The 20,643-nt window shown below is 65.7% G+C and overlaps 1 protein-coding gene across 1 annotated transcript in view; it reads right to left on the reverse strand.

Moving 5' to 3' along the window:
• The window catches only part of LOC111154783 (phospholipase C eta 2), a 62,426-nt gene that overhangs the window by 16,537 nt on the left and 25,246 nt on the right, over positions 1-20,643 (reverse strand). Inside the window, exons 2-5 of the mRNA XM_022514693.1 lie at positions 6,558-6,704; positions 4,336-4,601; positions 4,036-4,164; positions 772-942 (exon numbers count right to left, since the gene is read on the reverse strand). Coding sequence (XP_022370401.1) covers positions 772-942; positions 4,036-4,164; positions 4,336-4,601; positions 6,558-6,704 — 713 coding nt within the window. The remainder of the gene's footprint in view (positions 1-771; positions 943-4,035; positions 4,165-4,335; positions 4,602-6,557; positions 6,705-20,643) is intronic.

Raw genomic sequence — 20,643 nt, forward strand, 5'->3', positions numbered from 1 at the left:
CTGAGGTGGGAGCCACAAGCTGTTTGAGCCCTGCCAAAGGAGCGCTCTTTCCCCCAGAAAGAGGGAGCCCAGGGACACTGGCCTTCCCCTCTCCCACTGCAGAGTTCTAGCGTCCTGCCCACCACAGAAAGCAACAGCCAGCTCCTGCCTGGTCCGAGGTCAAGGGCCCCCCCACCCCTGAGCCTCTGGTCACTGCATCCCCCATCTGCAGGGCTATGCCCAGGGAGCCCTCAGCCTCTTCGGATGGGCAGGGGGGCATAGAGTCAGGAGAAAGGGGTGCGCATGCCCCTCAGACACCCAGGGCATCCAGGCATCTGCTGGACAAATGGGCGAATGGCGGCAGCGGTGGGCCTGGATCTCAGGGGTACAAGCTAACCAGACCCGTGGTGGGAACAGGAGGGATGGCTGGAGCATGGGACCCCATTCCACAAGGAGTTCCACGCTAAAGGTGCTGTGGTGAGGCACAGGCTCCCTTCAGGAAGCTCGGGGTGTCTGTGGTCAGGGCTGAGCTGCTCAGAGGCCCACAGGGCAGAAACCATGGAACTTCCCCAGGGTCCCTCAGGGTCTCCATGGGACACCCCCTCGAAGACGCTGGCATGGCCCATGATGGGAACCGAAGCAGGTCAACGGAGTGGAACCCTGATTGCCAGGCTGGCGCCCATCCTTTCACTCTGAAGGGTTCTCAGCCACACTCAACCGGTTCAAGGGCCCTGGGAGCCCAAGGGGAGGCCATGTAGGCTCGGACCCTGCACCTGCTGCCCAGGCCCTCACCTTCTGCTCCACCTCCAGGAAGCGCTGGAGGTCAGTGACGTCCAGGTGGTCCTTGTGGTCGCTGTAGGTCAGCATGAGCAGGTAGAGGTCCCGGCGGGTGGACATCATCTTATAGAAGGCACAGAACTCCTCAAAGCCCAGTGTCCCCTGGTGGTCATCTGTGTCTGCTTCCTACAAGCCAGAAATCTGTGTCCCCCAGTGTCCCACCCTGATAGCTGCCTGGGATCCTTGCAGCAGAGAACTCACTGGGCCCCCCCCGACTCTCCCACCAAGAAGCCACTGAGTCACCCTTTAACACAGATCTGACCCTTCCCTCCCCTAGTCCCAGACTTTCAAGGTCAACTTACACCTAAACCTGGCAAAGTCACCCCACACTGAGAACCAACACCCCACACTGGAATCAAAACTCCACTCTGGGGGTCAGTGCCCCATCTGGGAGTCAGCACCCCACGTTAGAGCCGACACCTCCCTGTGGCAGCTAACAGGCCACTCTGGAGTTAATGCCCACCCTGGGTTCTGAGCCTGTGATGTTACCAGGGTGCCCAGTGGCTAGAAGAGCTCAAGGCCGCAGGGTGTACCGAGTGCCCTGCCTTCAGCAGGGAGAGAGCACCTTGCTGCTGTCTCCCTCTTGCCGAAAGGGCAGCTCTCACAACACCAGCAGGAACCCGCTAGACGCCAGTGAGACCACAGACTCCTTCATGAACCCACCACTCAGGGAGCAACCCCTGAAGTGTCAGAGCCTGGGAACACCAAACACCAGAGCTGGGACAGACCCAGAGGACAAGGGACCGGGCAATGGCAGGCTGGACTGCCCAGAGGAGCCTGAGGTGCCCCGGGGCCATGGCGACCCCTGGGAATGGATCAGAAAGGCCCCACAGAAGGTGCCTCTCCAGCCCCGAGTGCTCTGGGGTGTAAGCAGGAAGCCCCGGAGGCTGAGGACACAGCGGGAACGGACATGGGGTCAGCACCACGGACAGCAGTGCTCCCGGCCCTGCCTCCTGTCTGGACAGTCCTTCCTCGTGGACTGACACGACCTGGGGTGATGGGGCTGGGGCGTGGGCACCAGGTCCCTGAGGCCCTCTCTGAACCGGGAGCGTCACCAGGGAACCAGGGACCACAGACACCCTCACGTCCCCATGCCCAGGGAGAGTACTCCTCTTGGGGGCAGATCTCTAACGCCTGCTCCTAGATGGGCGCTGTGATGGGCACACAGCAGGGCCCCTGAGCCTCAGTCCAGGACCCCAGCACCCATACCACGGCTGGGACAGGACCAAAGACCATGTGTGTCTGGAGCTGTGTTGGAGCAGCCCTGGGTCTGAGAGCCGGCAGGACGGCCAGGTGGGCAGCCGTCCCGGGGTGTGGGTGGAGCTGCGCAGGGACGCCCATCTCACTGAGTGTCTAGTCCACGGGGTGATTTCCCCTCCCACCCAGTTCTGTGCTGGGCCGCACCGCCAGGAGTCCAGGCTGGGGAGGCTGCCTGCCCTCCGCCCCGCTGCGAGCCCTCGGGGCGAGTGAAAACACATACCGAGGATGAGACTCAAAAGCACAGCCCCTCAGGCCCAGTCCTTCGGCCGCTCCTTCTGCCCACAGTCACCAGCCGGCCAAGGCCCACTCCGGCTGGAGCCACTCTGCTGGGCACCCTAAGGCCATGCGGGGCCTAGCCACACTGCTGTTACCTCAGACTTCACGAAACTATGTTCAAGGCGCCCTTTGCCCTATACAGATCTCTCCTTTGGTCAGGCACTTCTAGGTATTGGAAATAATCTTGAAATTTCTTGGCAACCAAATTGACTCTAGTGATCAGAGCTGTTTGGCCTGGTGGGAAGTCAGTGCTCCTATCCTGGGCTCCAGAGCACTGGGAGGGAGGCCGTGAAGATGACCCGGGAGGCCCGGGGACTTGGGGACTACTGTGGACACGGTGGAGGGGCACAGGCTCTGGGGTCCACAGCTCTAGGCCAGCGTCCACCCCACACACTTGCTGCGCCCTTCCCTCCGGAGCCAGCCCAGAGCCGCCACCACACACACACACACACACACACACACCCGTAGGCTCCAGGCTGCAGGGTCTCCCACTGTACTGGGCTTCCTCGAGGGGATCTGGTCAGAGCCCAGACTCAGCCAAGCCAGGGGCGGCTCAGAGGGCTCTGTGGGGAGTCCCCGTGTCTGAAGCCTGCCTGAGAGGCCCCATGTCCCTACAGGACCGGGTGGGCATGGGCTCCCCGGGGGTCCCAGCCTGGGCACATCTTCAAGCCAGGACTTTGTGCGTGACCTTCAGGCCCTGGGAGCCTGCGCACACTCGTGCCCCATTCTGGGAGGGGAAGATGCTCTCCTCGCACCTCACAGGACAGGCTGGACCCCAAGGTCTAAGCCAGCCTATTGCCCAGCACCTGACAGCCTCACTGTTCTGGAACAGCCTCTTGCCCCAGAGCGGTCCCCAGAAGCAGCATCGGCAGGGTCCAGGTGCGGAGCTGATCTGCAGGCCTGAGCTGTCTGCCAGTGCCGTCTGCCAGCTCCTCGCTGCCCAGGCAGTCTCTGTCCCCTTGGGGGCCCCCAGGAGGGGCCCTGGGAGCCCCCTAGTCCTTGGCCAGCAGCCCAAGGGCATCCCACTTGCCCCTTCATTCACGCTCGCCTTGCTCAGCCCAGCGCCAGCACCTGTCATGAGAGCCCAGGAGAAGCCCCAGGGGCCGTTCCCGGTGGAGCAGTTGGCTCTGTGCGTGTGACAAATACAGAGTCAGAGGGACCGAGAGACGGAGAATCATCTTTCCAGGCTGCATCCTAGGAGCTGGGCTTGCCTGCCCTTCAACCCCACAAAGCAGGGACCCACTGATGCCACCTTTCTCCACACCATACCAGCTGGGGTTCGGAAGGAGAGAAACTAACTACGGACAGTAAAGCCTGTGTCTCTGCCGACGGATGCATTTTCCGAACTCCTAACGCGGGGCCCACTGAACCAGCAGGTGGCCCTGGGTGGGGCCCCAGAGCTGCTGCCCACAGGATGGGCCAGTGCCGGGCACTCTGGGGGAGGACGAAGAAAGGGGGTGCAGCCTGCTTTGGGTGGCTTCCCTTGGGGACCTGACTGGGTCTGAATGCCCCCTAGCGAGGGAGGGCCCCCAGGAGCAGCTGCCACCATGCCCCGGGCTTGAGCCACCTCCGCTCCGCCAACGTGAGCTGTCCCCACCCCCGTCCCCCGCAGGCCCCGCCGGGACTTCCTGCAGCTCCATCGGGACGGCTCCTAGGGACGCACCTGCACCGGCCCCACCTCACCTTGAACATCTGCTTCACCCTCTGCCGTGGCAGGTTCACGTTCAGCTTGTGCAGCAGCTGCAGGACCTCGCTGATGCTCAGGCTCCCGTCCCCGTTCTTGTCGGCCTCATCAAACGTCTGCTTCAGCCACTTCGGGGCCGAGTCAGGGAGCAACACAGTCCAGCAGGGCCAGCCGTGCCCACCCCCCCACCCCCCGCCACAGGCCGGCAGGAGTGGAGGACCCCAGCCCCAGCGCCCCTCCCCTGCTCCCCTTCCCCAGATGTGTGACACCCCCCCAGGAGGCTAGCTCTTCCCTGACACCTGCCCCCCAGACCAAGGATATTGGTCCCTGCTACGCTGGCGGCGGGCCAGGCTGTCCTCGTCGCTGATGCCGGCCATGAGGTAGCGCAGGCCGGTGACCCAGGTGCGCGCCTCGTCCCCACTGGGCGACACCAGGTCCAGGGACTCTCGGCGGCTGCCGTGGTAGATGCTGAAGCAGCAGTTGGGGTCGAAAACCCCATCAGGGTAGCGCTGGAAGACCTCAGACTGCCGCCCCTCACTCACCTCCTGGATGGAGTCAATGGAGACTGCGGGGGGCAGGGGCACCGGTCACAGCCCGCCCAGTGCTCGGGGCCCCCACGTGCTGCAGCCGCTCAGCACAAAGGGGCAGGAGAGGCGAGGCTAGGGACAGCCGGGGAAGGGGCATTTCAAGGGACCCTGGAAAATACAGACGGGCTCAGGCTTGGGAGCCCACCCCTCCCCGCTCTGCTCTGACCTTAAGGTCTGCTCCCCACTTCCTTCGGGTGTGAAAGAGGTTCACACACTCCCCCGGAGGGAGGGGGCTGCCTCCCCCGCATTAGTAATCCCAGGCATGTGGCCTCTGCCCCAAGCCCAAGGCTGCAAAGCAAGGGAGCCCAGACAAGCCCCTTCTTCTGGCCAGCTCTGGCCAGCTCGTGTCCCCGCCCGGATGCCAGCCTGATGCAGGGCTGCCCCCCTGGTGAGCACTGGCCCCACAGGTGGTGGGACCAGGGGTGCAGCGGGGTCCTGCTCTGTGTGCCCCAGCCCAGGTGCCTCCAAAGATATCCTTACTGGACGCAGCCCCCGGAGCTCCAGAGCCTCCACGCAAGACCTGACGAACGCTGAGCCGACACCCTGCCACTGAGCTCAAGAAGCCGTCTAGGCTCAGCTCCCACACGTGGGGCAGGGCCCCTCACGGCGCGTGTGCAGGGCACAGGCAGCCAGGGTCCCCTCTGGGAGCCAGGCACGTGGAGCCGGCCCCCCAGCTCTGTGCCCTCCATCCAGCTCTCACTGCCTCCCGTTACTGCCGGCCATTTCTGCTGCTCTGCCCAGCGGGCACTATGCCCTTCTCAGGGGGGTTCATCCTCCCCAGGGCAAGGACGGTGGGGCAGCCCCATCAGTGTGGTGAGGGGTGGGCTCACCCCTCTGTCTTCTGCTCCCACTCCCTGAGCTCCCAGGTGGGCCAGGCCCACCTACCTGGGGGAGCTGCCTACTTCCCTTCTCCACATGTGTACATGTGCCTGGCAGGGGTGGGGGTTCTGAGCCCCTGGACTGGGAGGGTGACAGTCAGGGAACAGCTGCCCCCCATTCCTCCCTCCTGGAGACCTTCCAAGGCCAGAGACAGCTCTAAACAGTGCAATCGGCCTCCCCTCCAATCCTGGCCAGTCTCTGCTCTGTCACCCCTCCCCTCGAGGGACGTCTGTGACCCCATCTACTGGTCCCCTCTCTCTCCATCCTCTGTGTTTTCTTCCATGCTCAGCTGGACATGAAGTTGCCCTATTGTGAGGTGACTGCCCACCTTGCACTCGAACCCAGTGCCGGGAACAGTGCCGCGTGCAAAGAGGAGCCCCGGGGAGAACAGCATCTCCACCCCTCCGGGCCCAGAGGGCAGTGCCAGCCCTCTCCTCCAGGATGCCCTCCAGGGTCCTCCACAGCCCAGCTCTCTCCAGGCCCCACGGCAGAGACAGTGCCCTTGGCAACTGCTGGGCTGAGGCCTGGTCCTGGCCCCCTGGGTCTCTCCCGGCCTGTGTGGGCTCTAACGTGTCCCTTCCTGCCTCTCAGCCTGGCTCCTGCCATGCCGTGCTCAGAGATCAACTGTGCCCTCCCGTCCCCTGCACAAACTCTCCCAGCTCAGGACCCCTCCTGGCCCCAGGCGGCTTGAGCTAACCCCGGGCACAGATGCCTGGCCCTTGGTGTGCCCAGCTGGGGGCTCTCTCTCTGTATTTCCGGGAGGTCTTGTCCCTCAGCTCCACGGAAGCTCCTCTGGCCCCTCAGCCCATCCCAGATCCCACCCAGGAAAAGGGAGCTGGTCCCCAGAGTCCTCGAGGGCTCTACCAGGCAGGAACAAGGCCAGGGCCCTGACGGGCACTGGGCTCCGGCCCCTCCCTACCTGGCATCCAAGGTCCCCTCAAATCTCCAAATCCACTGGACCCGTGTGCCAGGCCCAGAGCCCCCGACCTTGCTGCCTTCCCAGCTGCCCGAAGCGGCCCCCCAACCGCGCCCCTCCCCCCAGCGCCGCCGCTCACTCTTGGCCTTCTCATTTTTGCGCGACGGCCGCCAGCGGACGCAGGAGCGATGCTCGTCCAGGAAGTAGAAGCGGACCAGGCCCTTGGAGCTGCCTCGGAGCTTGAGCATCTGGGTCCCCGCCTGCATGGTGCTCATGCACCTTTCCACTGGGCGTCCGCAGACGTGGCAGACAGACGGACGACACAGAGACAGATGGACGTGGCAGACAGACAGACGACGCAGAGACAGACAGGACACTGTGAGTGCTGGGCCCCCCCACGAGCTTCGGGGGTGCAGAGACCACCCACACGCCCACCTCCGGGCCCACGGAGCCCACCGCAGAGACGGGCTGCCCAGCCTGGCAGCCGCCACCTCCCTTCATGAGCCTGGGCCAGGTGCGGTCCCAGGCGGGGCCCGGGTCTGTCACGGCTTTGCTTTCCTTTGCTCTGGCCATTTGCCCGCCCTCTGCCAGCCCCAGTGACACCACAACCTGCCCCGAAGCCGACGACGCCCTCTCCTCGGCTGCTGCGAAGTGTGGCCTCTGTGCCGGGCACAGGGAGGTCCCTGGCAGGCGGCTGGCAGGCCGGGGGTTCTCCTGAGAGCCTGTGACCCCTTCCTGTGGCCTTCAGGAAAGCCGCCCTCCTCCAGGAGGCAGGGGTGACTCGGCACAGTCGAGCCCTGGGGGCCCAGAGGGGACCCTGTGAGGCCAAGTCTTGCACTGGGGGTGGGGAGACAGCACCAGACTTCAGCTCCAGAACGCAAACCCATCCCCCAGCGCCCCTCCCCGCTTCCCCTCCTCTGTCTGCAGCCTGCATGTCTCTCCAGTCTCGGGGTCGGGGTCTCCTGGCCAAGCCAGCAGCCCTGGGGCTGGAGAGAGGCCCAGGGATGGGGTCAGTTGTTGCCCCCAGCCCCCAGCCCCTGGCCCCCTCAAACCTCCTGACAGAAAGCCGGGCCTCAGAAGCTGCTATCTGTTTAAGCACCGAGGAGTCGCCCCCACGAGACCCACCCAGCGAGGGACCCTCTGCTGAGGGACCCTCAGCGGAGACACCGCCCGCAAGGAGAGCCCAGTCAGGCAGGACCCCCTGGAGGAAGCCAGTCCCTGAACCTGCACTGCAGGGTGGTGGGACACGGCCCACGGGGAGGCTGGGCTCCATGGGGGACATGGGGAGGTGAGGACACAGGTGGTGCTGGTAAGCGGGCAGCAGAGTGGAGAGACGAGGCAGGGCCTGGGGGCTGGGCGGCCCAGAGGCCCAGAACAGGTTCTAGAAGGCAGCCCCTGGACCAGGCCCCATCCTTTGGCCGGAGCAGACACCCGGGGCACAGAGCCCAGACGGGGCCATCCACCGGCCAGCCCTGTGAAAACAGATCCGCAATCTTCCCGTCACAGCCGGGCAGGCCTCGACCGGCACACAGCTGAGTCTCACATCGCTAAGGGGTGTCCCGGCCACGCCGACGGTTCATGTCCTGCACGTGGGGCTTCTACCCCACTGGGGCTGAAGGTGCACTGCCCCCCAGAGTGCCAGGGACCCCCCAGCAAAAGCTGCAGAGCCGCCTGAGTGCCCAGCCACGGTCCTGCCCCCAGGCCCTCCCTGCCCCTGACCCCTCATCCTCCCCCTGCCTGCTTGGCCCGCAGCCTCTAGGCCCCGGGGCGGGGGGAGGGGTGGTTGGGGTGGGCAGACCGGGCGCTGCAGGAGTCTCCCAGAAGGAGACCCGAGGGGCAGGAGGCTACAGTTCACACCCCTGGGAGCGGCCCCCACCCTCCTGATGCCAGAGGCTGGGGGACTGGGTGGGGCTCGCTGGGCAAGCACCCCACGGCCAAGCAGGGCTGCCCCCTTACCTAGTGGGCCAAGCTGCCACGGTGGAGACACAGTCACACTCGCTCCGACCCAGAGGAGGGCCTCCGCCAGGCAGGCCACTGCTCCCCAAGGCCGGCTGGGGTCAGACGGCCTGGGGACCGACATGCCGGGACAACAGCCAGGGTGGCTCCTGGAGGCCAGAGAGGGCCCGCGTCCCCCCCCCCCCCCCCACCTCAGCAGCAGGTCAGGGAATGGCAGGGGTCACGGAAGCCCCACGGGTCCCCTCCTCTCTTCTGCCTCCTCCTCCTGACAACGCTTCCTTCAAGGCCCCCCGGGGCTGCTCCCGGACACCTCTGGCATTGGCCCAACTGTCCCCCACAGTCCGACAGGGCCCCTAGGCCAGCCTGCCCACCTCGCGGGGCCACAAAAGGATCCCCGAAGAAGCAACGCCTGGAGTCTGAGGGCAGGGGAGCGGCTGCACCTCTGCCCACACCGCCCAGCCTCTGCCCAATTCCCTGTGCTAATCCAGCCCGGGTCCAGCCCAGCTGGCCAGAGGATTTAGGCCAAGGGAACTCCCAGCTGGAGACCAGGAGGGCACTAGGCAGCTGGCAGCGTTGAGGAGGGCCCAGGCCACCGGCCCCCACGTCCTGGCCAAGACAGAGGTGGTCACCCTGGGGCCCGAAGAACACGGCTGTAAGGCCTGGGGTGACCGTCCTCGTGGGACCACCCACCGTTGCTCACCATCCTCTCCATGCTGGACGCAAAGGCTGCTGTCCCCGCCCCATTCTGGCCTGAGCCCCAGGAGAGGACCCTACTCCCCACCCCACATGTCTTGCACTTGCCAGAGACTCTGAGGGGTTCCCACAGTCCCCAGGGGGAGGGGGTAAAATGGGACAAGAGGAGCAACATCCTGTCCCCCAGCCCCCATCCCTCTGTGGACTGATCCGGAGCTGGGCAGGAAGGGAGGGTGGGAGTCCGAGGGCCCGGATCTAGCGCTCCCGGTTCCCGCGCCTGCTCCCTCAGTCAGCTCCCGGACCCTGGGTGTACAGCCTCAGGTCCCAAGGACCAGCCCTGAGGCCTGACCCCTCTGGGCTGCGGCAGCCCACTGCCCCGCGTGCGTTCACCACTGAGTCCAGCCCAGAGGCTGGGCTGCTCTGGGCCTCCTCATGACAGACCCGGCCTTGGGGAGAAGGACCCAGCCCAGGGAAGACCCGCTCGCCCATCTGCCGACCGGATACGAGGCCCAGACTGGGACGGTCCCCCTGCCACCGGCTTGTCACTGCCCTCCATCAGCTGTCCCTCCCCAACACGGGCCACTCCCTCCTGCCTCAGAGCCTACAGCTCTTCAAACCCAGGCTACCCCTGCTCTGTCCGGCTCCTCTCTCCTCCCCCATGCCTGGCCCCACTCTGGGGGGGTCCCACCTCCTCGCCCCCCCGCCCCCCCTGCCGCCTGAGCCAGCCACACCTGTCATCCTAGGTCACGCCCCCACGCTCTCAGCCACCAGCTGATCAGTGGTCTTTGCCATCAGCCGGGGGAGCTCAGCTGCCCTGATCTGCCCGTGAGGGGATGTGCTTGGGGGCACAGGTTGAGTGGGTCCAGCCCCTGCACCCCAGACACCCTAAGTCCTCCTCAGCCCCCCCAAGGGCGTGGTCCTCCGCTGCCCAACCAGACGAAGGTCCCGCTAACCCAGCCTGACGCAGGGCTCTGCCAGAGAAGGCCGTCTGGCACCCGGAGGCCCCAGTCGCCCCACCCCCGCTCTGAGACTCCGTGAGGAGGCAGACGCAGAGCCGGGGTCCTCCGGGGCCATAGGACACCGTGGGGGAGCTCCCGGCTCTGGGGGTGCCCATGTTACCCCACAGTGCAGCTGAGCACGCTGGATACGTGCAAAGGCCAGGCCCCCAGGTGACTGCCAGGCTGGGCTTGAACCCAAGACAGGCCCCAAGCCCTGATGGCCCCATCCCCTAATCAGGAGCAAGGTCCCTCCTTTCCCACCCTCCCCACAGCAAGAGCTGAGCACTTGCTCTCACAGGGAAGGGATAGCAGCACCCAGGAGAACCAAGCACAGGGCAGGGGGGCCACACCAACCCCCAAGTCTACACATGGCCCCTGAGCCAGTCCCCCCCTGCTCCCTCAGGGTCCCCTGAGAAAACCCCTGGGAACACACCTGGGCCCACACCCAGGGGGACAAGAGCCCAGCCCACCCCGACAAGGAGGTCACAGCGGGGCCCAGGATGGACTCACTCTTCACCCAGCACCTGGGCCGGCTCCCACCCCGCCTGCCCCTGCGAGCACTAGCCGCCCCAAGCACCCTGACCCCAGCCTCGGTCCATGCCCGGGTTCAGTCCCAGTAGCCAGCCCCCGCAGGGCCAGCAGGTGTGGCCTCTGGGCCCTAGAGCCAGCGCACACCTGTCTGACAGGCACAAGCCGGGGCAGAGGGGGCAGCTGGGGGCCAGCAGCCCTGGCCAGGAAGGGGCAGCAGGGCTCCCTCCTGCCCCTTCCTCCTCAGGCCCGCCCCACACACCTCTCCATGGTTCTCAGTCCTGGAAGCTCAGCCGTTCCCTCCGGGACCCTCACGGCTGCCTGATAAGACCACACACGCTGGTCTGCATGCCCCCAAACCCCCAGGGCCCTCTGGGGCAGGACCACCCTGTCCTGTCCTGTTCTATCCCTGTGTTACCTGGGTCAGGCCCCAATCACACCCTCAAAAGTGGGCAGCTGGGCCCCCAGTGCCAAGACCACCAAGCCAGCCCCAGTGGATGACAGGAGCCAGCACCAGCACGACCATGCAGCCATCTTGGGCTTGGCCACCACCGGGCAGAGCTGGCACCTGCAGTGGCGGTCCTTGTGGAGGCTGGTGCAGGGGTGTGCCCAGCCCAGATGGAGGAACAGGCAGGGCCACCTCCCAAGGGGCCTCCAGCCCACAGTGACACTCCAGACCACAGAGGCCCATGGGTGAACCGCTGACCCGGACACACACCCTGGGCAGTCACTGGGAGGCAGACTCTGAGGGCGGCCCCTGTCTCCGTGCCTCAGTCTCCCTATCTGGCAGCAGATCTCCTCAGCCCTTCCCTCCTCTCTTCCTCCAGTGGCCACAGGACCCTGGCTGCAGCTGCTCCAAGGGAAGAGCGTCCCGGCTGAGGTGGGACACCACTGGCTTGGCTGTAAGCTCAGACGCTGACCCCGTCCCCACATAGGAGGCAGCAAGAGGCGGGGGGTGGTCAGCGTCTCCACCTCTTCTCTGGGAAGGCTGGAAAAGCAACGCACTCTCTCAACAAAACCCACAACGATGCTCGAGGTCTTCCCTGGGTGAGCACGCGCACAGGCGGACGGTGGAGGTGCTGCGGACCCCCTTCCACGGCGGGGGGTGCAGGCACCGGCCCAGGCCTTGCTCGCCTGCCCCCACCTCGAGCAAACGCACCCAGGGGCCCGGGTCGTGGGGCGCACGCATCCCAACTCCCTGAGCCCCCCGGCCAGCCCCCCTGCCTGAGCAGCCACGCCCTCCGTGGGGTCCTCAGCTGCCATCGGGAGCCTTGAGCTACACATCTGCTCTCTGCGGGGGCATCTCCACGTGCAGGAGGCGCCCAACCTTGCGCGGAGAGGGGAGAGGAAGAGGTCAGTGGGCCCCAGCCGCCGCACCCGGCGCCCGCGTGCACCCACAGGGACCGGCCCCAGCGCCGGGCAGTGCCTGACAGGAGGGAGGGACAGGCCTCCTGTCCCACACAGGCCTCTTGACAGGCCCACACACATATGGTGGGGATTATTTAAACGTCTGAGGAGCAGCTCGTGCCCCCTCCCCCTGCGCGTCTGGGCGCCTCCTCCCAACTATTTTTATTTTATCAGGGACCAGGAGTCGGCTCCCTCAAGCCCCCCTCCCCCTGGCAGGACTCCAGGATGACGGTGCCCAGGGCCCAGGGCCACGGAGCCAGTGCCGGCCCGGGGGACCCTGGGGGATGGTCAGCCAGGTTGGCAAGGCCCTGGGCGGGTCCCAGACAAGCCTGGAGGAGGGCTCAGGGCCGGGGGCGGCGGAGAAGAAGAGGGGGAGGTCCATGCCAGACACCACCCACCACCACCATGATGTGCCTTTTTTTCGTCCCGCAGCACCCTCCCTGTGGGGCAGGCACTCGGCCTTCCCCTTCCCGCAGGAGCCTGAGAGCTTTGTGGGCGGGGGGCCCAGACCCACAGCATCACCAAGCTCAGAAGCGAGGAGGGCCGGAGGGAGTCCTGGGGGCAGACTGGTCCGAAGTTGCTCTGCCCCTTTGGACTGCTTCTGGCCGACCCCACCCTCTCTGGCCCGGGGATGCAGACCCCGGGGAGCCAGGGCAGCAAGTGTGCGGGCCGTGGGGGGTGTGTGCGGGGGATGTGCTCCAGCGGCCCCCGTACCCCCTCCACCACACCGACTGACCAGCCCCACGCCTGGGCCTTCTGCCCTTAGAGGCCCCTGGAAGCTCATGCTTTCGGGCAGGGACAGCAGCCGCATGGCCCCTTCCTAGCTGGTGACACGAGCTCCTTCGGGGACCAGGCCTGAGGGAAGGCCAGCAGGAACTTCCTGTGTGATGGACAAGCAGTCCACAGATGGCCCGGGCTCCCGCAGCCGTGGGCATAGTGGACAAGACAGAGTCCGGTGCCCAGCGCCCTCCCACAGAGAAGCCCCTGGACACACACTGCACCGCCACGCTGTCACCGAGGCTGCCAAGCACCATGGGGACCCGGGGTCTTCAGCACAGTGGGGTCCCAACATCCCACTTTCCTCTGCCTGCCCAGCAGAGCCCAGGACCAGCTCACACCAGCCTCACGGAGGGTCTTTCTCAGAGTCCTGCCCCCTCCCATCTCGGCAGCCCCCAGCTCAGTTGCAGTGGTGGCCTTAATCACATGGGAGAGTCGTGTGTGGAGGGGACTCTATAAATAGTCCACAGCGTCCTGCCTTCCCAGGTGCCCTGGCTTGTGTGTTCCCCGGCCCCAGCCCTCAGCGCCTGTGCACTGACCTGGCCAGAGGCTGGGAGGGGGCATCTGGCTATACACAACCTCCTTGGCCAGGGCTCCCCGGAGGCAGGCACCCAGCTTTGTGGGCTTTGTGTGAGGGATCGGCCCCACGGAGCCCCCGGCGGTGGCCAGGGAAGGAGAGACACACTCACAGCGGCTCTGGGGGTGGGGGCATGTTCCTGAAAAGTCACCAGATGGAACTGGGCCCACCTGCTGGGAAGAGAGGAAACTCCTGCAGGTTGAGGGAGGGGGTCCCCCCACCGCATGGCCAGCAGGCCCCATCCCCACCCCACACCCACCTGGGCCTGCGCGGGAGGCAGGCGGCGGCAGCTGGCCGGGCTGGACGGCCGCCGGAGAAGCAGGCACGGAGCCACAGGAGCCGACAGGAAACAGAAGAAGGCTGAGCCTGTGGACTCCTCCCCAGGCCTGGTGGCTCCTCCTGGCCAGGGCGGCTTCCTCGACAGCCCGGGGGCCTCAGGCACCTTGAGGACTGTCAGGAAACAGCTGGGCTCTCCCAACATGACTTCCTACAGTCCCCCCATCTTGTGCAGGACCCCTAGCCCACTCCCCCGCGTGAGCTGGACCCGTGCCCCCGCGGAGCCAGGTGGTACCCTCCCTGAGCGTCACCCTGACTCCCCTTGGCCCCACTCCCCAACATGCCCACCATGGACCTGGGAGCGAGCTCAGCCAGGGCCACCTGCACCTGCCCTGAGGTCAGATCCACCCATGGCTTGAACCACAGGGGAGTTCCCAAAGGTCAGCAGGTCTGCTGACCGGGGCCTGCCTGGGCCAGGGTGACTTCCGGTCCATGTGGACCGAGACCACCAGGACTCACGTGGACTCACAGCGGCTTCCTTCTCTCTATAATTGACTGTCGGGCGCACGAAGCCCCATCCTGGGGTCCTGCAGGGCAGGCTGCCCCTGGCTGGTTTGGAGGCCCACTGGAGTCTGCCCAGTGGGCAGCTTCCTTCCCCTCCAGCTCTCCAAGAGCCAGAAAAAATACATCTTGCCCTGGAAAGGGTGTCTGTCTCCCTGCCCAAGGGGCCCGCGCCCACCGGCCTTTCCCACACAGGAAGTCCATCCAGCCGGCAGAAGCCCACGTCTGCTGGAGGCAAAGTCTCAGGAAGGAAAAGATACTTCTGATTACTCATCCCTTCTTGATGCCTCTACCCCCGAGAGCCCTCACAGAGCGTGAAGCTGGCCTCTGCACCCAAGAGGGCCCTCTGCACCCCCCTCACAGACCCCTGCCCCAGGAGAGGGGAGCCTCCCCGCAGGGCCCATCCACTGGCTTTCCAGGAGAAGGTGCCAGGAGCGAGGAAACCACGCCCCCGGCTCATTAGCTGGACAGATGGAGGGCCGGACCCAAGACTCCTGCCCATCTGCTCTGTCCTCAGCTGTTCATTTGAGACTGTTCTCTCCGGGCGGGGGGGGGGCGCAGCACACTCACCCCAACAGACCATGGCCATGCCACACGTCTCCCCCTCCCAGACAGGGGGCACAAAGGGTGGGCTCACATCTGCTCCTGCGGCTGCCGCCCTACTCCCCCCCAAGACCAGGGCCCTTCCCTTGCTGGCTGCACCCTGAGTGTGTTCTGCCCCCCTGGGCCCTGGGAGCGGCCAGTCCCAACCCCGCTAGCAGGCAGGCATCCTGCACCTCGGGGTTCTGACCAAGGCCAGGTGCTGATTCCACAGAACTCTCTACAGCTCAGGTGGGCAGGAACGTGCTGGGCCGGCCTCTCCCCAGGGACCATCCACCATGGAAGCCCTGCCCCACACTGGCATGGGGGTCTGCGGTCATCGGGTGGGTGCACCTATGAGCGACCCAAGCACACAGCCCCATCTCCACCTGCCATCCTGTCCTCCATTCACAGAAGGCATCTCAGGGAGGGGGCGGGGTGTGGTGGGGACAGGCATTCCCGAAGCCTCCACACACACTGGACATACTCTGCCCACAGCCACCCTACGAAGACACCTCCATGCTGTTCCTCTCTTGCACAAGAGACTCAGAGAGGGTTGGTGCCTTGCCTGTGGCCACACAGCTCACTGAAGGCCCCTGCAGGAGATGTGCCCTCAGTCCAGCCGGCAGTGATGTCCCTGCTCCCACACATGCTCTCCAGGGCCATGCAGTCCCTCCCCTATGTCCACACCAATCAGAGGGCAGGACACACTGGGTCCAGAGCAACCGGGACCCAGCCAGCCAGCCAGAAGGCTGTACTGCCCTTGGGGTCTCAGCCCTTAATCAGGAAGTCCCTCTGCATCTGCTGGGGTCACTCCGGGTACAGCTGGGGCTCTGACCCCCTTCCCGCTCTGCTTCTCCCCACTCCTGGCCCAGAGCAAGTGCCGCCCCGGACTGACAGCCGGCCCCGAGAAGCCCTGCCCCGTCTGGTCCCCACAAGGAAGGGCCTGACCAGGTGCAACCAAGTGCCCTGGTGATGGCGGCTCCGGGCTGTGTCCCCATGGGTCCCCGCTGTCCGCCCAAAGTGGTGCCGGGACCCCAGGTCAGGACAGAGTGTCAGATCTCAGCAAGAAACTCCCACTGGGGTGCCAGGGCTGGAACCCTGAGGGCCCCGGAAGGCGGAAGGCGGAAACGCAGGGCTGGCCCCTCCGGGAAAAGCCGCCGCTGACCTGTCCATGGTGCTGACAAGGTTCAGGGCCAACCTGCTGCCCTGGAGGAGTGGGGCGGGAAGGGGCTGGACCGGGCGAGCCCCCAGGGCCCCACAGGTCAGAATACCCCAGATCGGACACCCCCCCCCCCCCGAGGCTGGTATCCCATAGGGGCAGACTGAGGTCAGGAGACTATCAGCTCGGCCGGGGCTCCTCCTCCCCCGTCCATGGGGATTGTCTCCACTTTTGGCAGAGAAGCCAGCCCCGTGGGGGATGATGGGGGGGGACAGGGGGATGTGCAGGTGTTGTGGGAATGGGAGTGTTCCGGAGGCCCCTGGGGGAGGGGGTCAAGCCCTGCCCTAGTGGGCGCAGTGGGTCACCGATGGGCAGTTCCGCTCCTGACCCTGGCTGCCTGCAGAGTCGTCTCAGCCTCCTTCCTTGAGTCCCTGCTGCTCCCTCTTACCTTCGTCCCGGCTGAGCCCACCGGGGTCCCCAGGGTCTTCCATGGCCCACAGGTACCACCCCCACCAATACCGGCGTGGCCCAAGGGGGCGCGGGTGGTGTACTGGCCCCGAGTGTCCCTGCGCCTGAGCGGGCGCCCATGGCCGATCAGCGAGCGCTGAGCCCGCCGCTGCTGCCAGGACCGCCCCTCCCGCCGGAGCCCCGCCCTCCTTAACCCTTCACAGTCCAGCCCAGCGGTGGGCATGGGAGGAAGTAGGAGCTGGGGTGGGGTGGGGTGTCTCAGCGGGCTCAGCAACTGGGAGTGGGGTGGGGGGCAGGAGGGGCTCTGGAGACACCCTCAGCTGCACTGACCTCCTGCCACAGAGGGCAGCAGCCCTCTCCCCTCAGGAACAAATTGCTCTCTGGTTGGCGGACCCCCAAGACCACAGGGTCCTTCAGATCACTACAGACAGGCTCCCCTAGACCCCAAGGGCTAGTTCCCTCCAAGGAGGGTCTCCAAGAATGTCCAGGGCTTCAAGGATGGTGAGGGAGACACTTCCCGGGCTGCCCGGTCTGGGTCCGGGTGCAGGATGGATGACAACCTTGAGGATCCAGGTCCCAGCCCCAGCCCCGTGGCATCCAAACCCCTCTATGCTCCTTCTCTGCCTCCCCCCACATGTCCTCAGTGAGGGTCCTGCAGAAGATCCTGGGGCCCAGGGTCCTGCCTAGGCCGAGCAGGGAGCAGTCCAGGGGCAGGGCGTGTGCTGAGCGGCCCCCACCCGATCCTGAACGGGCACCCGCCTGCCTGATTCAACCTGCTACACCCAGCACCCAGGAGAAATAACGTTTCCCACAGCAACAGGAGATACTTTCGTCCCTCGTCCCTCGGGTGCTGTTTTGAAAGCTGCCGCTTCTACCCAGAGCCATGAGGGTGGCCTGGGGAGGTTTATGGAGATCTGGGAGACTGGGTCGGGGCGGCCTCAGGCAACAGGCCAGAGCAGGAGGACCGGGGGCTCCTCGGAGCTCCCTGAGCTCCCGCCGCCCCAGGGTGTGACTGTCCCCTGCCAGGCCAGGCCCCCAGGTGTGCAGGGGTGAGACACATGAGCTGTTACCACCAGCACCTGGATCCTACCCAGGGACGGCCACAGGGCCGCTGTGGGCTCCCTTAAAGGGGCAGCCTTTTTTCCTCTGCTGCCACTGGTGGAACCCCAGCCTTCCGGTCGAAGGGGCCACTGCCTGGGTTCTGGGGAGCTGCCTTCCTGAACTTGACAGGGTGACCCTCGTGTCCACATGAGTCACATGTTCCCTGAGCACAGTCAGGGTCCCTGGGTCTGGGGCCACTGGGCTGGCAGAGACCCCAAAGGGAGAGGCAGCGTCCTCCCTCCAGCACCAAGTGTGACTGGGGCTCTCTGCTGGCCGTAGTGGGAGGAGGTCCTACAGCTGAGTGGGAAAGGCTGAGGTGGGGTCTGTCAGGCTAAGAGGAGGGGACCAGGCCAAGCCATGGCGCCAGAGGTGGCCTGAGGCCAGGGAGCAAAGGAGGGAGGGGCCAGTCCAGCACCCCCGCAACCACGCTTTGCAAATCCCCTCACGCAGTCCCCTGTGGAAACAGGCCTGCAACCCCAAAGTCTCAGAAGAGGAGAAACTGAGGCAGGGAGAGATAGGAAAAAGGAGAAGAGAGAAGGGAGAGCGGGTGATGGAGAGGAATACACGGACACAGGGTCCCCGGGGAAGGGGCCAGCTCCCCGGAGTGGACAGAAGGAGGTTCTGGTTCAAGCTCAGGTTCTGATGAATAATCCATCCGCTTGGCCAGCCGCCCCCGCGCAGCCTCGGAGCTGGTTTCCCTCAAGGGGCAGGGCAGGCGGTGATTACGGGGCGGTGATTAAAAGCCGCCTGCCGCACATGTTAATTTGCTTAAGATTCTGATCTCCTAAATCTCCTTTCTGGGCATTTAAGCAAAATTCTGTCTCTGAGAGCATTTGGCCTGGCTGGCAGTGGGTGGGGACGCACGTCTGGAACAACGGCTTGCCAGACCCCCCAGGAGTCTCATCATCTTCTTGTGTGAAGAGGGGGACAGGAAGAAACAAACAGTCAGGTGTGGGGGAGCGAGCCTGGGCCCCCCCCAAGCCCTGCTCTCTTGGGGTGGGGGTGGCGAGCTCATGCTGGGGGAGCGGCCCTGCTCTTCCTCCCAGTGTCCTGCCCTGAGCTGCACAGCCCGCCCCCTCCCCCCTCCCTGCCTCCCTGCCTTCCTGCCACCTGCCAGCACCCACTCCCTGCCTGGGGCCCCAGGGTCGCACAGGGGGCTTTGCTCCTGCCCAGGGTTGCAAGGGTGGGGCTTCCTCAGCTCTAGGGCCAGAGCCCAGGCCTAGATATCCAGCACAGGAGGCCTGCGTGTCAAAGCACCCCAGGGGTCAGCTCCCCCACCCCCCCAACACTGAGTTCTCGCCTTCCAGACCTTGAGCACTGGGCGGGGTGTCTGCAACTCTGAATCTGGCCATGAGATCCAGCTGCGCCCGTCCTCTGGATCCCAAACATCGCCAGGGGAAGACCATGCTGTGCCCCGACACACGGGGGCCAGCCCTGACCACGGGCCTGGAGCCCTGGGTTCCCAGCCAGGCCTGTAAGTAGCAAAGTCGGTTCCCCTTCGTGCCTCAGCTCCTCATCTGTGCCATGCTCAGGGGACTGGGCTCCCCAGAGGGCAGCCACCCGCAGGCTGCTCTCAACAGCTACAGCCAGGGCCCCATCGGGTTCAGCCGAGCCCCTCTCCTTGCGGGGTGAGCCTTGCCACCAGAGCTCACCCTGGGGGGTCCGACTCCATGTTCCATACCCATCCCGTGAGCATGTACCATGCGGGGCACCCAGGCCCTTCGGCGTGCCCGTCGAGCTCTGCCTCCGCTGGTGGGGACAGAAGTCAGGCCCCAGCCCTCCACAGCTCCCCCTGCAGCGCCCCACCACGCCCTGAAGCCTGCTCTCCACCAGGAGTCCAAGGCATGTGACGCAGCCCTTCTCGGAGTCATCTCACCGGAAAGCTCCTACACCTCCGACTTCCCAGAAACACTGTGTGGGCAGCCCCCGCGATGGGGCAGTGTGCCACCCCAGGCCACGAGCAGGCCAGCGCGTGTGGGGACCCCCCAAGGGCTGTGTGCGCACGCGCACCTGCACAGCCTATGGGGACTGAGGGCCGCTGGTGGAGACCCAGAGACAGAGGGGCTGAGGCACGGAGCAGGGCCGAGACAGGAAGGGCTACCCTAGCTCTCCACTGCCCCCCGGGATGGCCTACAGCCAGTTCCCCGAGTCCCCAGCCCCCACCAGCCAAGGGCAGCACTGTAGGCGGTCGGTCAGGGCAGCCGCCCGGGGACAGCAAACAGCAAACCCCGGCACCTGTGAGCCCAGCCCTGTGTCCCCTCAGCTGACCTGACCGCAGGGCCAGGAGGCGGGCCTGAGGGCAGTCCAGGGAGCACCGTGGAGGGGATGGGCTGTGAAGACCCCTGGGGACAGGAGGATGCCAAATGGAGTCATGCCCTGGCCAGGAGACCCCAGTGCAAGTCCTGCTCTGTCCCCCCTCTCTGTGATCCGTGGGGATTCACTGCCCCCTGGGCTTAGTGTCCCTGTCTGGAGCCAAGGAAGGGTCAGCAGTTCTAGGGGCCTCCGGTTGGGGCCATGGAGAAAGATCTGGAGGGCGGAAAGGGGGGGCACTAGGTAAGGGCACAGGTGGGGCCAGGCCTTCTGGTACCCAAGATCCCAGGGCAGTGTCCCCTTTGGTGGCGGCTATGTGAGGAGGGCCCGGGAACACAGTCTCGCTCTTCTTGGGGCACAGGCCCTGACCTGGGGCAGTGGCCACTCTGGCTCCCAGCCTCCAGGAAGCAGAGGCTGTGAGCAGTCACCTCCCTGCGAGTGGGATGGAGCCGATCCGCAGCCATAGAAACCTCCACGGGGCCCTCGGATTTCGCCTTTGGACTCCCGTCCCACGTGAATCTCCGAGGAGACGCTTCCCCACTGACCTGTCGCAGTAAAGCTACCGCCCAGCCCCAGGTGGGCCCCCCCGAAAGCCCGCCAGCACCAGGGGAGACCGGGGCACAGTGAGGGTCCCTGTATGTCGCCACGCTGCCCCTTAGAACGCCCGAGGCAGAAGGGCCCCCAGAGGCCACCAGGTTCAACCCCTTTGCTTTTCATATAGGGAAACTGAGGCACAGGGGTCTTGCCCGGGGCTCATAGCCAAGCAGAGACAGAACCAAAGCCAGGCCCCAGGCCCTGACCCCAGGCGTGAGTTCCAAAGGGGGCGTCTGGG

This window comes from Enhydra lutris, unplaced genomic scaffold (genome assembly GCF_002288905.1).
Source record: "Enhydra lutris kenyoni isolate GAN:26980312 unplaced genomic scaffold, ASM228890v2 scaffoldscaffold38, whole genome shotgun sequence".
NCBI lineage: Eukaryota > Metazoa > Chordata > Mammalia > Carnivora > Mustelidae > Enhydra > Enhydra lutris.